The 15021-nt window shown below is 30.9% G+C and overlaps 1 protein-coding gene across 1 annotated transcript in view; it reads left to right on the forward strand.

Annotated features, from left to right (window-relative positions):
* The first annotated feature begins 215 nt into the window (after window positions 1-215).
* LOC127728337 (eukaryotic translation initiation factor 5B-like) overlaps window positions 216-15021 on the forward strand; it is a 33050-nt gene continuing 18244 nt past the window's right edge. Inside the window, exons 1-2 of the mRNA XM_052235688.1 lie at window positions 216-389; window positions 9178-9320. Coding sequence (XP_052091648.1) covers window positions 356-389; window positions 9178-9320 — 177 coding nt within the window. The 5' untranslated portion in view covers window positions 216-355. The remainder of the gene's footprint in view (window positions 390-9177; window positions 9321-15021) is intronic.

Consider the following 15021-nt stretch of genomic DNA (forward strand, 5'->3'; position numbering starts at 1 on the left):
GGGAACTTCTGTTAGGTGGAACAAATATACGTTGACAGATAAAACATCTTTAAAAATTAATGCAAAAAAATAGTGAAATCGAAATGCATATTTACCTTTTGAGATTTGCCCGATAGGTATTCGGAACATTTCCACTGATTTTAACTTCCGTTTGTTCTGGTACTTTATTTTGATTGTTAGAAACTAAAAAGGCAAAAGTTTAATGAACCAGTCCCACATCCGTAGTACAACAACTCAAGCATGAACTTGTCAAACAAAACAAAATTAGACGAAGAGGGATAAAGTTGCACTTTCTGTTTATAAAACATTAACATTTTGCCAATGGATTTTTACCAAAAATAAATAATGGCAAGAAATGGGATGTGTCTCAGCACGAATACTTTTTGAAGGTAATCATTCTTGTTTATATGAAAAGCAGATTTCCACTCACAGCAAAAAAATAAAATATAGCCTTTCAAGACGTCATAATTATTTGAATTACCCTAGACTTTAAAGAAACTCGCGTAAAAATGTAAAATATATTAAAACTCTCTAAATAATTAGAGTGTATATGTAAGCGTACTTTCATTCCGCCGTGTATTTATTCCGGGTAACTGTTTTTCCCTAGAGAATATTGGATGTAAATAGTGTGAAAGCGTTGATCTTGATATCGTAGTTTTGTTTATATTAGACCGGTTTATTGTTAACATAAACCAATGGGTTATAATAGAATGATTTTCAAGGAACCAGTTTAATTAACCTGAGCAAGGATCACTATACAAATCCTTGTTCTCACTATACAAATCCTTGACCTGAGTCAATCCAGTAAATAATATTGATGATGATGAGGAGGATATTTTTATAACTCAAAATACTTTATCAATGATCAGGACATTGAACTTGATATAAACCAAATTTAAAGAGCAGATTTGTTCTTACTTAAAGTTTCAATTATAGAAGCATCCTTTGATATTGATATAGAAGATATGATTTTATATCTAAGTCGACCGAAAAGCAAATACACAGAAAAACTTCGGCAATCCAATTAATATGAATATTACAATTAGTGACAATTTTAAAACATATGATTTTATAGATTTGCATAGAAAAATTACCGTGTTAAATCTTATTCGTTAATAAGCATTATTGTGTTATTGTGTGTTCGAACTGAGTATTAATCACTTCATCAATGTATGGATCTAAAGCACTAGTGTAATTAATCCCGGTATAAAATAACTAGTGCAATCATTCCAATACAAAAACACTAGTGTGAACATTCCTTGGATGAAAACTCCACTTTTTACATAAATCAACTATGCAAGTTTCAAATACACTAAAAACTACTAAGCCACATTTTATATATATTTTCCCTTCAAAAAAACTCTTTTTAAAACCATATAATGACTGGTGAATGTTTTACACTGGACCCGGATGGAAAAACCTAGTGAATTTTTGTTGGTGGATAAAAATCACTGATTATTTTCTTCCTCCGGATTAAGTACACTGGCGGAATCAAACCACTGTTACATATACCATCACAGCTAATGTTAGGAAGGGTTTACTCTTGAAAGATTGTAAACGATATAGTCATAGATACATGTACAACAAAATGTAGCTCCTTCTGTTTGAACAGTCTTCTAAAAGTAAAAAACTCCTAGATACAGTAATATATTAGATGTTCTCAGGGTTATGGTAAAAATAGTTGAAACTGATGGTTGTCAATGGATTTATTGTGATTTTGAGACTGAAACTGGCTGCACCAAGTACATTGTGTACCTGTAAGGGTTTTGGCTATTTCCAAAATTTCTATATGGACTGCTTTCTGACATCCTAACAGTGCCATGACAACAGCAATTCACAAAATACTGTCAAATGTCAGGGCAATCTTCGAGTTAGACTAGCCTGAACCACTTTAATGTGTTTTACAGGTTGTGGACAACCAACTATAAAAAGGGAAATAAGATTTCAAATACAAGTACCTGTAGACAGTACTAGTACATGTAATAGTACATGTACATGTAGTACCACACATGAGTAATAATTAATAGTTCCATAAAATTTTATTTGTTTTTCAAAGTGTTTAAAATGTAAATTGTTTAAATTCCTATGCTTTGAAAGATACATATACATGTGTCTCTTTGGCACTCATACCATATCTTCTTATTTATATATGTAGTAACTCAAATGGGAATTGATAGACAGACTTTTTTTTGTCAAAGTGTTTAAAAGCCAAATTCATCTAAGATCATAGATATTGCATCTCATGTACATGTCTGTATTAAAAATTCTGGGTTGTGTTTCATGTATTTTCCAATTGTACATGTACATCCCTAGACAGCTCAAGTAAACAGCTTTTGACTCGTTTTGAGAATATTTTTCATGAAACAGAGTAAATGTAATTTATAAGTAAATTAAATATTAGTAAATTATCTACTCAAACCTCAGGTTTCCTGTTGAAACTGAACACAGGAACATAATACTTCTCTAACAGAAAGGTTTTGTCTTTTTTGCAATCTTAGATATGTTACAGCAATTGGTGAGGAATTTCAATACTTGTTTCAATGCCAGAACAAACAAATACAACTTCTTGGAACAAAATTTACATATCCCATCTTATAATATTTTTTCAACTCCTAGGGAAGACAAACTACAAGGGATATTATCACTATGTCACAAAACAGTATTAAACAACTTTTTATAAAAAAAAAACGACAAAAAAAAGGTATATTTTTTAAAAAAAATTTCCATATATTACAAATAATAGGGCTTTATTTTATTTAAATGCCACAGTAATATTAGGAGCTACATGACCAAAATGGACTTTTGAAAAGAATAGCAAAATTCATCTAAGGTCTATTGTGCACTTTCGTGTTGCTTAGTCTTTAGTTTTCTATGTTGTGTTTTGTGACTATTATTTGTCTGTTTGTCTTTTTCTTTTTTAGCCATGGTGTTGTCAGTTTATTTTCAATTTATGAGTTTGAATGTCCCTCTGGTAACTTTCGCCCCTCTTTTAACATGTACATTTTGTAGATACATTCTGCTGCTCAAGTTTGTAACTTTTAGACATCAATAACTTGTCAAACCTTCATACAAGTTTATGAAACTTTAGCAGAGGATTTTTATGATTAAGAGAATATGTCATGTATGTCTGAAGCAGAATTTTGAAAATATTTCTTTTATCTAATAAGAGAAATGACCTAATTTGAAAGACTTTGTAAAAAATTCTCATATTCAAAATAATTTTCCCCTGATTGACATTTGTATTAAATTTGTGATTGTCTAATTTCAAAATTTATTAATGATATTTCTCATAACAAAAAAAAACCTTTTAATTCTGAAACTGTTAAATTCAAGAAATACTTTGTTACATTTCTATTGCTGACATGACTGATATAATTATTTCTATTTTATTGAATGTAATGCTATAAATAATTGATAACCATAACAACATAAACTTATTAAACAGAAATAGATCCCATATATCATTACAAAATCACTCTCTTAAACTATTGACTAAATAATTATAGTATCAAGAGTCACGCCAACTGTATTTGTAAACACACGAAAGTAGATTTTGTTCATATGATAATGTAATAGATTAAATTATTATTAACAATAATTCCTACAATAATGTAGGACAAATTACATTGCAGGTGTCTAGAAAGAGTTAATCTGTTTATGGTGATTAGTATCTTGATATTGCACATATGGCAGTGGTTTCTGCTTTTAAATAACTTAGCACTTTGAGAAAGTTTACTAAGTAATTTTTATAATGCAAAATTCAAACACCTGTAGCTTAATCATTGTACATTAACATGTAATAACTTCTAAAACAAAAATTGTTACAGAAGACAGTGCACTAATATTAAAATCAAAAACTGACAGATTATATATATATTGTACAACAGTAAATTTGAAAGGACTATTAAATTGAAGATAATCTCAATTATCAAAGTGAGAATTTTATGAATTTAATGTTGTGTGTTGTCTAGGATCTAATTTTGATATAATTTTGAGAAGTGAATTGTACTTGCATTTATAAATATGTTTTTTTCACTGTACAGATCATTAATTATTTCATTACATACAATGTATACATGTAATAACAATCGACAAAAACACATTCCACATGAAATTCAGTTTAATTTCACATTCAACCTCACCGACACCTAATTATGATTCAAAAGAAAATGAGCATATATAAAAAGTATAAATTTGAACTCCTAGAATATTAAGAAATTTGTTTACAAAAACTTGACCGAGTACTAGTTTAAACTAATATGAATCTCCATTTGGGACTTATTTACCCAGTCGTAACTTGAAGTATTTCACATTGTAAACTATGATAACTTCAAAGATCAAAGTTAATCTGTGCTATAAAATGACATTCACAAGTATCAAGTTCTTGGACAAGACTTTTCTTTAATCAATGCAATAAATCTACAATTTCTAGTCAGGACAGTCTTCATTGAAGTCACGGCAGCTGATGGTTATTAATTTTCTTATCCAATTCATTATTCCTTTTATCTGTATACACAAAGACATTCTGATTTTAAGTTTTGGTAATTGTCGAGCCTGCGACTTTTGTCACAGAAAGCTCGACATAGGGATAGTGATATCGATGCAGCGGCAGCGTTAACTAACTTCTTAAAAGCTTGATATTTCAGAAGGTAGAAGACCTAGATGCTTCATACTTTGATAATAGATGCCTTATGATATGAAGTTTCTGTCTGTCATATGTCCATTGTCCTTGACCTCATTTTCATGGTTCAGTGACTACATGTACTTGAAAAAAAGTTAAGATTTTTTGTAATGTTGATTTCTCTCTTATTACGAGTAATAGGATAACTATATTTGGTATGTGCGTACCTTGCAAGGTCCTCATGCCTGTCAGACAGTTTTCACTTGACCTCGACCTCATTTCATGGATCAGTGAACAAGGTTAAGTTTTCGTGGTCAAGTCCATATCTCAGATACTATAAGCAGTAGGTCTACTATATTTGGTGTATGTAATGATTGTAAGGTGTACATGTCCAACTGGCAGGTGTCATCTGACCTTGACCTCATTTTCATGGTTCAGTGGTAATAGTTTAGTTTTTGTGTTTTTGTTTGTTTTTCTAATACTGTATGCAATAGGTCAATTATATTTGTTGTATGGAAATATTTTACGATGTACATGTCAGTCTGGCATGTTTTATTTGACCTTGACCTCATTTTCATGGTTCATTGCTCAATGTTAAGTTTTTGTGTTTTGGTCTGTTTTTGTAATACTGTATGCAGAAGGTCAACTATATTTGGTGTATGGAAATATTTTACGATGTACATGTCAGTCTGGCAGGTTTTAATTGACTTTGACCTTGTTTTCACAGTTCATTGCTCAATGTTAAGTTTTTTGTGTTTTGGTCTGTTTTTCCAATACTGTATGCAAAAGGTCAACTATATTTGGTGTATGGAAATATTTTACGATGTACATGTCAGTCTGGCAGCTTTTATTTGACCTTGACCTCATTTTCACGGTTCATTGCTCAATATTAAGTTTTTGTGTTTTGGTCTGTTTTTGTAATACTGTATGCAGAAGGTCAACTAAATTTAGAGTATGGAAATATTTATGATGTACATGTCAGTATGGCAGGTTTTATTTGACCTTGACCTCATTTTCATGGTTCATTGCTTATGTTAAGTTTTTTGTGTTTTTGTCTTAAACTTTAAGCAATAGGTCAACTATATTTGGTGTATGGAATGATTGTAAGGTGTATATGTCTGTCTGGCAAGTATCATCTGACCTTGACCTCATTTTCATGGTTCATTGGTCAATGTTCAGTTTTCCTGGTTAACTTTGTTTGTTAGATACTATAAGCAATAGGTCAACTATATTTGATGCATGGAATGATTTTAAGGTGTACATGTCTGTCTGGCAGAGTTCATCTGACCTTGACTTCATTTTCATTGGTCAATATAGAATTTCCATGGTTTGGTCTGTTTCTTTTATACTATAAGCAATAGGTCATCTATATTCTATGTATGGAATGATTGTATTAAAGGTGTACATGTATATCCGGCTTGGTTTATCTGACCTTGACCTCATTTTCTTGGATCATAAATTTTATGTGATACTTGTAGTAAAACTTTATATGTAGGACTATCAACATAAAATCAATGGTCAGTAAAGTAGGCGAGACATTTCAGCGCGTGCACTCTTGTTTAGATTTTGATAGTGTTTAAGTTATTTGACATTGCAGGCACTTGTAGGGTCTGTACTCCAGTTGTCAGTTCAGTGTTAATAACTAATGCATGCAGATACATATAAGGGCCTTGTTATTTAACTGCTGCATCTCTTATCATGATTATGCCTGGAAAAGCTTCAATACCAAAAAAAAACAGATTGTTGACTTGTTTCCTTTTTATATTGAAGAAGAAATAGGCTACTAAGCAAAAATAATAAGCTTCCTCTGCTGCTACATACATGTACATCTTTAAAATCCATCATAAACTAACGAGGGGTTCTAACATCTATTAATGATCACATATATAAGTATATAAGTGTTTGGGGCTTGACACATGTCCCATGTTGCAGTCTTCTCCCCCCTACAAATTTCTTTTGGAATCTTGGTAGACATGGTAAACAAGGAATTTTGAAATACCATCTTGTTTCTAGAAATGATAGCATCACATCCATCCATAACACAATCTTTAAGAAAATAATTTCAGATAGTATTACATTCAAGCAATATTTATATATACATGTATATATTGCTTGAATTATATGCTAATTTAAAATGTCTTTGGGAGAACACTGTGTTGGTTTTAATTAGTATACTTTTTCTGTATTCCCAATTTCAAAAGTTGTCATTGAGGGAGAGAACAGAAATGGCTGATTATATATAAATGGTTACCTTCAACAAAAATGATCATGATGATGGGTAACAATGCATATTATTTCAGTTATGGATGAATTTAGGATATAATAAAAAAAAATATGGAAAACTTGAAATCTTGTTTGTTTTCTTCTTTGATTTACATATATAATGGTTCCAAAATTTGGTGACAAAATCACTTTTTTCTCCCAGGCAATTCTTTATGAAATTATTGAGATTATGCATGGGAATTACCCTGAACCAGTTTAGTGACATTTCTGTTTCACAGTTTTTCACTTAGCAATATATATTATGAAGTGTAGATTTTTGTTGAAACAAGGAATTATTTGAATCGGGAATAATTTTGAAAAATTGTTAAGAAATGTACAATGTATGATGAAAACTAAACTTACTAAGGAGGGTTAGCTAAGGTTCAAGTTACTTTCACTGCTATTTCAGTATGAACTAACTAACCCCTCTTTGCCATGCATGCATGGCTAACCCTCCTTAATTGGGTTAGTTTTCATCATACATTACTTATCAATTTCCAGAATTCAAAATTATTCTGGATTTGAATAATTCCTTGTTTTCAAATAATAGTATACAATATATCAATGACTTAATATCAATATTTTGTAGTGAATTGTTGTCAGGGGTTGTGGGTGGACGGCTGACCTTACAGATGTATAAAGTTTAAATTGTCCACTTTTAATCCATAATCAAACATTGTAACACAGGACCAATGTTTGTTTATCAATGTCTCAATTAAATAAGTTAAACATTCATCATCTTATAAAACATTTAAGTTGAGAAATCTTCTTTAGATCTTAACATGGTGAAAGGGAAACTTTGTCAACATATAGTTTATAATAAACATAAAAAGTCAAGTACAACTATTTTTTATTTATTTTAAAATTATAAAGTATACAGCGAGTGTACTTTTACATTATCATTATGTAATAAACATAAAGTTTAGTGAGTTAGATGTTCCATAATCCATTTGACAATTTTTGTAGTTGGTTGGTCAAAATCTGTTGGATCTATATATATTATGGTGCCATATTAAAATGAGAATTAAATTTGATGTACATTGCATGTACTTCAGCATTATGGTCACACAGGGTCAGAAAATAAAAAAACAAATATTATACAGTCACCAAAAAATGTCTTAAATTAATTGCTGTTTACATTATAGTACCATGATATATATAGGAGTTAACTCATTTTTAAACTGCAGCAAATGTTGTTGAACAATGTTTAAGGCAAGACATTATATTAGTATTATTCTGGCAATGACAGCTATGTCAACTACATGTAGTTTTACAAAACTTTATACATGTATTTTGACATGTTTGAAGGTAATAGATGTCTTATGACTTGTTTATATCAGTTGTCCTTGACCTCATTTTTTCCTCAAGTTTCATGATTATTTTCTCAGAAAGTGGAATACAAATACCAACAGTTAATGAATGAAATAACATAATTAATTTCGTGCTTCTAAAGTGCTTTTCAGGATTAACCCTCATCAAGAATGCTCAAACCCAAACATTTGTGAAAAGCTATACAAGGTATGACCAAAAGGGACATAAAATAAAGCCTAAATAATCATCTTAGGTCAACTTTGCCTCAGGGAGTTGGAACCTTAATTATCTATTAGAGACCAGGTCAGCTAGGCACATGACAACAATTGGACAATGTATAATTACATCATCTCTTGATTGTCCAAACTGAAACAATATGAAGACAATTTCCATTGATAGATTAACCAACTGTGTTTGGTTGTTTGAATGTAGAAAAAGGTGTGCATACCCAGCCCACTTGGTTGTTTGAATGTAGAAAAAGGTGTACATGCCCAGCCCATTTGGTTGTTTGAATGTAGAAAAAGGTGTACATGCCCAGCCCATTTGATAGGGGATGCATGTTTTAAACCTAATTTTCTTACTTCACATCAGAAAGGTCAAGAACATTGTTGTGTTTTTGGTCTGTAGAATCAAGTTTTGTTATAGGTTTCTTCCTGACAAGAGTCACTTGACATTGACCTTATTTTAAAACAGCATTTCAGTGATTAATATAAACAGTTTGTGAAGATACATTTAAATTACTTTCTAAATTGAGTTAGGTACTATATCTGTTGCATGGTACATGTATATGAATGCAATGTTCCTGTGGAAGTTTGACATGTACAGACTGACCTTGACCCTAAAAAAATGTCAATGTATTATTCATTCACAATAAGTTGTACTGGTTGTCTCTGTATGTTCTATTTTATTGGTATGTTAGTAAATTTATAATGTATAAGTCTGATCCTGGTTGGTACATACTAATTCATTTTGTATAATTTTAGACGAAGAAGTCAAGAAACCAATAACGAAGAGATACAAGAACCCTAAACTTATGACAGGGGACATTACAAAGAAAAATGAATCCAAATTAGAGCGAGAACAAGCAATGAAATTACGACAACAAGACCGCATAACTGCAGCAGAGGTTAGAATTATAAGAGTATAAGAAACTTGAAAATCCATAATCTTATGGTTACAAATACATTGTCTTTATACTGTTATTGATATGGAGGATTTATATCAGAGAATCTGTACACAAAGAAACAGTCAATTTTTTTCTCTAAAGACGCTTAAATTAAGAAATAATTCATGGAAGCCATAGATTTGTTGGACATTTACACATGGCCTGGGCCGTGATATTCGAATTTTATCCTGAGCGTTAGCTTCCATGAATTATTTCGATTCTAATAGGACAAATACGGTAATTTAAAAACTGAAGCGAACGTAAGATTGCCGTGTGTATGGCTGTTCTATTTTACCCCCTGTAAGATAAAAGCTACAAATTTCATATAAATCTAAGTCTTACATGAATTATTTCTCAAATAAGCAGTAGAAAAAATGTGTTCAATTCTCATAATTCTTAACCCAAACATTTATTTTTCGTTGGCTACTATTTACTGTCAAATCCAGAGTTGACATGTCGTAACTAAGGAGTGAGCCGCCATGTTGACTTGCTGAAATCCACAAATGTGCGAATAATGCAATGGAACAGAAAATGAAACAACACCTACCTCAAAACTCCATTTTAATGCAATATTATCCGAACTTAGGGAGTATACGTAACGGAAAACATTCAGCTTTAGAGTTTTCATTTGTATGACGTCATGTTATGACATGACGTTAATGCGCCAAGATCATTCATGAAATTTGGCGGAATTTTATTTTATTTTGATTTTATACATTTTTTAAGCTCTTGTGCATTAATTATTTTTGTTATGCAATATAATAGGAATAACGGTTCTGTAGTTTCTTTTTCAATTTCAATTTGGACACAACGAAATCGACATGGTTTCGTACATAGGTTACGATACATGTGGATTTATGTGGGAGGTAAATAGTAACAGCCACCAATATGCACATCTCTGAGTCTGCGCTAAGTATAGATATATCGAGAATTTTATCACGGTGTTGTTTACAAAGCGAAAGAAGCACGTCATATTAGAATGAATATTAGTCAATACTTATGCAAAGCTTTTGTAACAATGATTTTTTTTTTTATGTCATTTATGTACAAAATTTTTCCAAGCTGTCACTTAGTTTTTGTAGTATGATCAGTATAACATCAAAGATTTTGCTCTTTACATACAGTTGTTGCTTGATTGTTGTTTGCTCAACACATAATTTGTAATTCATTTTGTAAGGTTTACTTGATCGAAGTGAATGATCTTAGTTCATGTAAATATTGTAATACAGTATATGCCTGGATATTTGTCACTGGATATTACCAAATTGATCAGTTATGACCTTGACAAATCTAACTTGTTTAACTTGTGTACTTTCTGTTACAAATGTCTTAAACAGAATGTTATGATATATTGTATTGCTAAATAGATGTTTTATGGGATAAACGGGGTGTTCAGGAAAACCAATAAAACTGCAATCATGTTATTGCGCAGTCAAATTGCATTGACTTATTCCACTGACTATATATTTATTTCTGATATATAGTCACTGACTCTATAAGGGCTTGTTAATGATGTTGATAATGTGTTCCCGTAGAGTTTTAATCATGACATCAATAAAATATTAGTATACAGGTTCATCGAATTTTTCAGTCATCCTCTTCAAATTCAAAATTGATGGTTCTTACCCAAAATATTTCATCTAGAATAGTTGTAACAGTTGCAGCATAAAGAGAACAACCATATATTATCCCGAAATATAAAATTAATCTTATTTGTACTCTTTGAAACAGGATAAAAATGATCGACAAAACATGTTTCTAAGCCATGTACAAATCTATACATTGTACTACTAAAATAACAAGGTCCAATTTGTTAGCCGGCATGACGTAAAAACGATGAATAAAAGAATTCAACTTTCTATATAACTATTATGTGACAATGGTGTTGTTTAAAAATTAAACCATTCCAGGCCATTTTGTTTTCCACATAATTAATATTACCAATAATTAACAAGTTCTTTGTCGAATCCGAAACTGATACCAACAGTATATGTCACATGTAGTTTCCTGTTACCTTCTGTAAATCACTCCTCAATCAGGAGAACCTGGAATTCTTCCAGTATTTGTTTTCTATCTATGTGACACTATTTAACAAGTCTGTTTTCTTCCACCCCAATACCACTATTAATTTGGTTAATTAGTGAAAAAATTTTGTTTAAAGTAAGTTTATTGTAGTTTATTGAAGCAAGAAAACAAGAACGGGTTCAAACAGAAAGATTTTGAAAGCAGAGAAAACTGTGCACCTTCCAATCATCATGACTTTATCAGATGCGGCCCAATACCAATACTAAAAATCCAGGCTAAAAATAGGGCATAAGTACCTTAATTTAGTCACGGGTGTGTTTGAGTACATTTTATATTTTGAGACAATGTATAGTTAAATAAATATTCTATATCTACACATAAACACATTTGTATACAAATGTACATAAGAAGTATATCAGTACTTATTTGTTTATGAACAAAACATTGGTTTATGGTTCCTAATTCATTTCCAATTTATTTATTAGCAGATTAATATTATCTTTACTGTCATAATTATAAACATAATTATTTTGTGACAAAAAACAAAAACAAACATAATATAGCAAAGTGATAACAATTCTATACGAAATGAACACATGGTGAAAAAAAAAAAAGATTCTAATAACTGTTTTATTAAGGAGCCAACATTTTTAACATGTTCCATACTAGAGGTGTTTAACATTTCTTTTAAATTTTATACGACCGCAAAAAATTTTGCTTGCGGTCTTATATTGGTATCACGTCGTCGTTGTCTGCGTCGTTCGAAGACATTTGGTTTCCGGACAATAACTTTAGTATATGTAAATAGAAATCTATGAAATTTAAACACAAAAAGGAAGGTTGGGATTGCTTTTGGGGGTTATGGTCATAACAGTTTAGGAATGAGGGACCAAAAAGGGGCCCAAATAAGCATTTGTCTAGTTTCTAGACAACAACCTGTGGAAAGGTGTATGGATCTCTCTGAAATTAGACCACAAGTTTCCATACCACAAAAGGATGGTTAGGATTGGCTTTGGAGGGGTTATATTAATATTATTAATTTTAGCCATGATTATGTATGTCATTTTCTATTTTAAGAATTTTATGATGTATTTAAATGGGTAATTATGGTTGCAAACTCCATTGGAAATTTGAATTGTGATAATGACCATATCTTGAGGGAAAGATTTTTTTTTTAAAAGGGTGGGGGAGGTGAAAAAAAATTGGGGGGGGGGGGGGACAATTTTTTCTCATTTCAGAATTCAGAAATTATAAAGAAAATTTCAAATTTCTTCAAATATCTTCTTTTTTTTTTTTTTTTAAAAGGGGGGGGGGGGGGGTGTAAAAAAAAAAATTATGGGGGAGGGGTTATTTCGCAACAGCATAGTGTATTGCACAAAAGCAAAAAATTGAATATAAATTCAAATTATATAACTAATTTTAAGTTCTTTGACTACAGTTATTCTGTGTCAGAAACCTATTATGTGTCAAATATTTAATTACAATCCAAATTCAGACCTGTATCAAGCTTGAATATTGTGTCCATTTTTGTCCCAACTGTTCAGGGTTGGACCTCTGCGGTAGTATCCAGCTGCGGTCGGCGAAGCAATTTATTATTCTTTGGTAAGACATAAAATTATGAGAAGGTAAAAAAATTTCAAATAGATTATCCCTTAGTTTTTTGGTTAATTTAAATTCCAGGAGGAAGTGTTTTTTCCTCCTCCAGTACAATGTAAGTGGCACAGTTTACATATTCTATTTTATGATAGCGACCTTATTCTATTTCTAAATTATGGTCACTAATTTTCAACTTAGTGAAGCATTTTCTTATAGAAAAGTCATTGGAAGCTAAATAAAATTCTCTATCCAACATGTCCAAGCTAAGTTTAAATTTTCTATAAAGTAATATTTTACTATTTTCATCATAACTGCTTTATTCTATTTTCAAAAATATTTTTATATTTTTCTTTAAATCAATTTTTTTAATCAAGGATTTTAAGGAGTTTACTTCATTCAAGTCCCTACAATTATAACTGTATATAAAAGGTCCAGGTTGGGTGAAATGTTCTTGGCATATGTATACCAAGAATAAGTACCATGCGAGTCCAGCAGTTTTGACAATATAAATGCTTCTTCAAGTACCATAAAGGATTTATATTTTCAGAATTCAGTCTTACTAGGTAAGATAGAGACTGAACAAATAAAATGTTCAAGGGGGATTCTTCTTAGATCTGCCCAGACTGCTATATTTGAAGCTGTTTTTCTTGTGCCTTTCAAAAATTTACAAAAATTAATGTGAACCTTTTCAAATGGAGTTTTATCAATAAAATGAAAATTGATCAAAGGTTTTTAAATTTGATCAGCTCTTATACTAACACACACCCTGATCACAATCTTAAATTTTATTGATCAAGATACATTTGTATGTTTATCAATTTCATCACAATTAATGATATGTTTATATTAAGTAAACTCTTCTTTGAAATTGCAATGATTATAAAAGAAATAGTCCATAGATTTTTACTGGTATGCACATGATTGTAAATGTAAATTTAAACTATAATGAACTATTTGGTCTCTTTGTGATTTATAAATCTATTTTCAATGTAAATACCTTTAATTTTATTGCATGTTTTAGAAACATAACAGTCGTCAACTTTTGGAACAACAACATATTGATTTTTTTTATATAGCTCAAATTAGTATCTGGGCATAATGTCAATATTTTTTATTCTTGTTAGTTAAAGAGGGGGAATTAAGATTGATACATGTATATACATATATATATATAGAGTCTATAAGAATCTACCAACCAGTAAACTTAATAGGTATTGGATCATCAAAATTGACAATACTACACAAACAGGGAAAATTATATGAGTCTAAAAGATTGTGTAACAATACCGATAAATAGATGGAAAACAAAACACTCAAAAGTGTTGAATATCATCGCACAAAGATGGAAAAACTGAACAGATGATATAAATTATACAATAATTGCAAATATTTCGGCTCAACAAATGGCCTTCCTCAGTGTTAAAAGTTTTAACAATACTGATATATAATGTATAAGGTGTAAAAATAGATCAGTAATAATACAGGTAAGTTTTGGTGGATTGATTTTAATCCAAAATCCTGAATATCATAATATAAACATTAGACTGTAAATTTAATTATTTCTTTCTATTGATTCCATCTGGATGGAGGACACCCAGTGTTTTTATCCAAAACTTCTCCCGATTCTCTCTTTGCCTATTTTGCCATGTACAATCCTGTTCGATCACAAGGATCTTCATGTGATCAAAATCTTTCAGATTGTGATCTGGTAACCTGAAGTGTTGGCTGACAGGAATATACGGTTTTTTTGTGAGGTCACTTCTGTGGCCATTAAGGCGTTTGTGAAATGGCTGCATAGATTCACCAACATATTGGAGACCACATATAGGATTACAATTACCTACAGTATGGTTAGGTTTGGAAAGGTCAGCACGGACAAGTATATTTCTCAGGCTGTTAGGTTGTTTGAAGGCAATCATGGGAGGCTCAGGAAAGATTTTGGATAACTTAGAATGTTTCTCGATTGCTGTCCAATGATCACGAATGGTCTTGAAACTATTTCTCAGGCATGGATGGTAGGTGAGCACACATGGGATTCTTT

Source organism: Mytilus californianus, unplaced genomic scaffold (genome assembly GCF_021869535.1).
Source record: "Mytilus californianus isolate M0D057914Y unplaced genomic scaffold, xbMytCali1.0.p SCAF_2, whole genome shotgun sequence".
Taxonomy (NCBI): domain Eukaryota; kingdom Metazoa; phylum Mollusca; class Bivalvia; order Mytilida; family Mytilidae; genus Mytilus; species Mytilus californianus.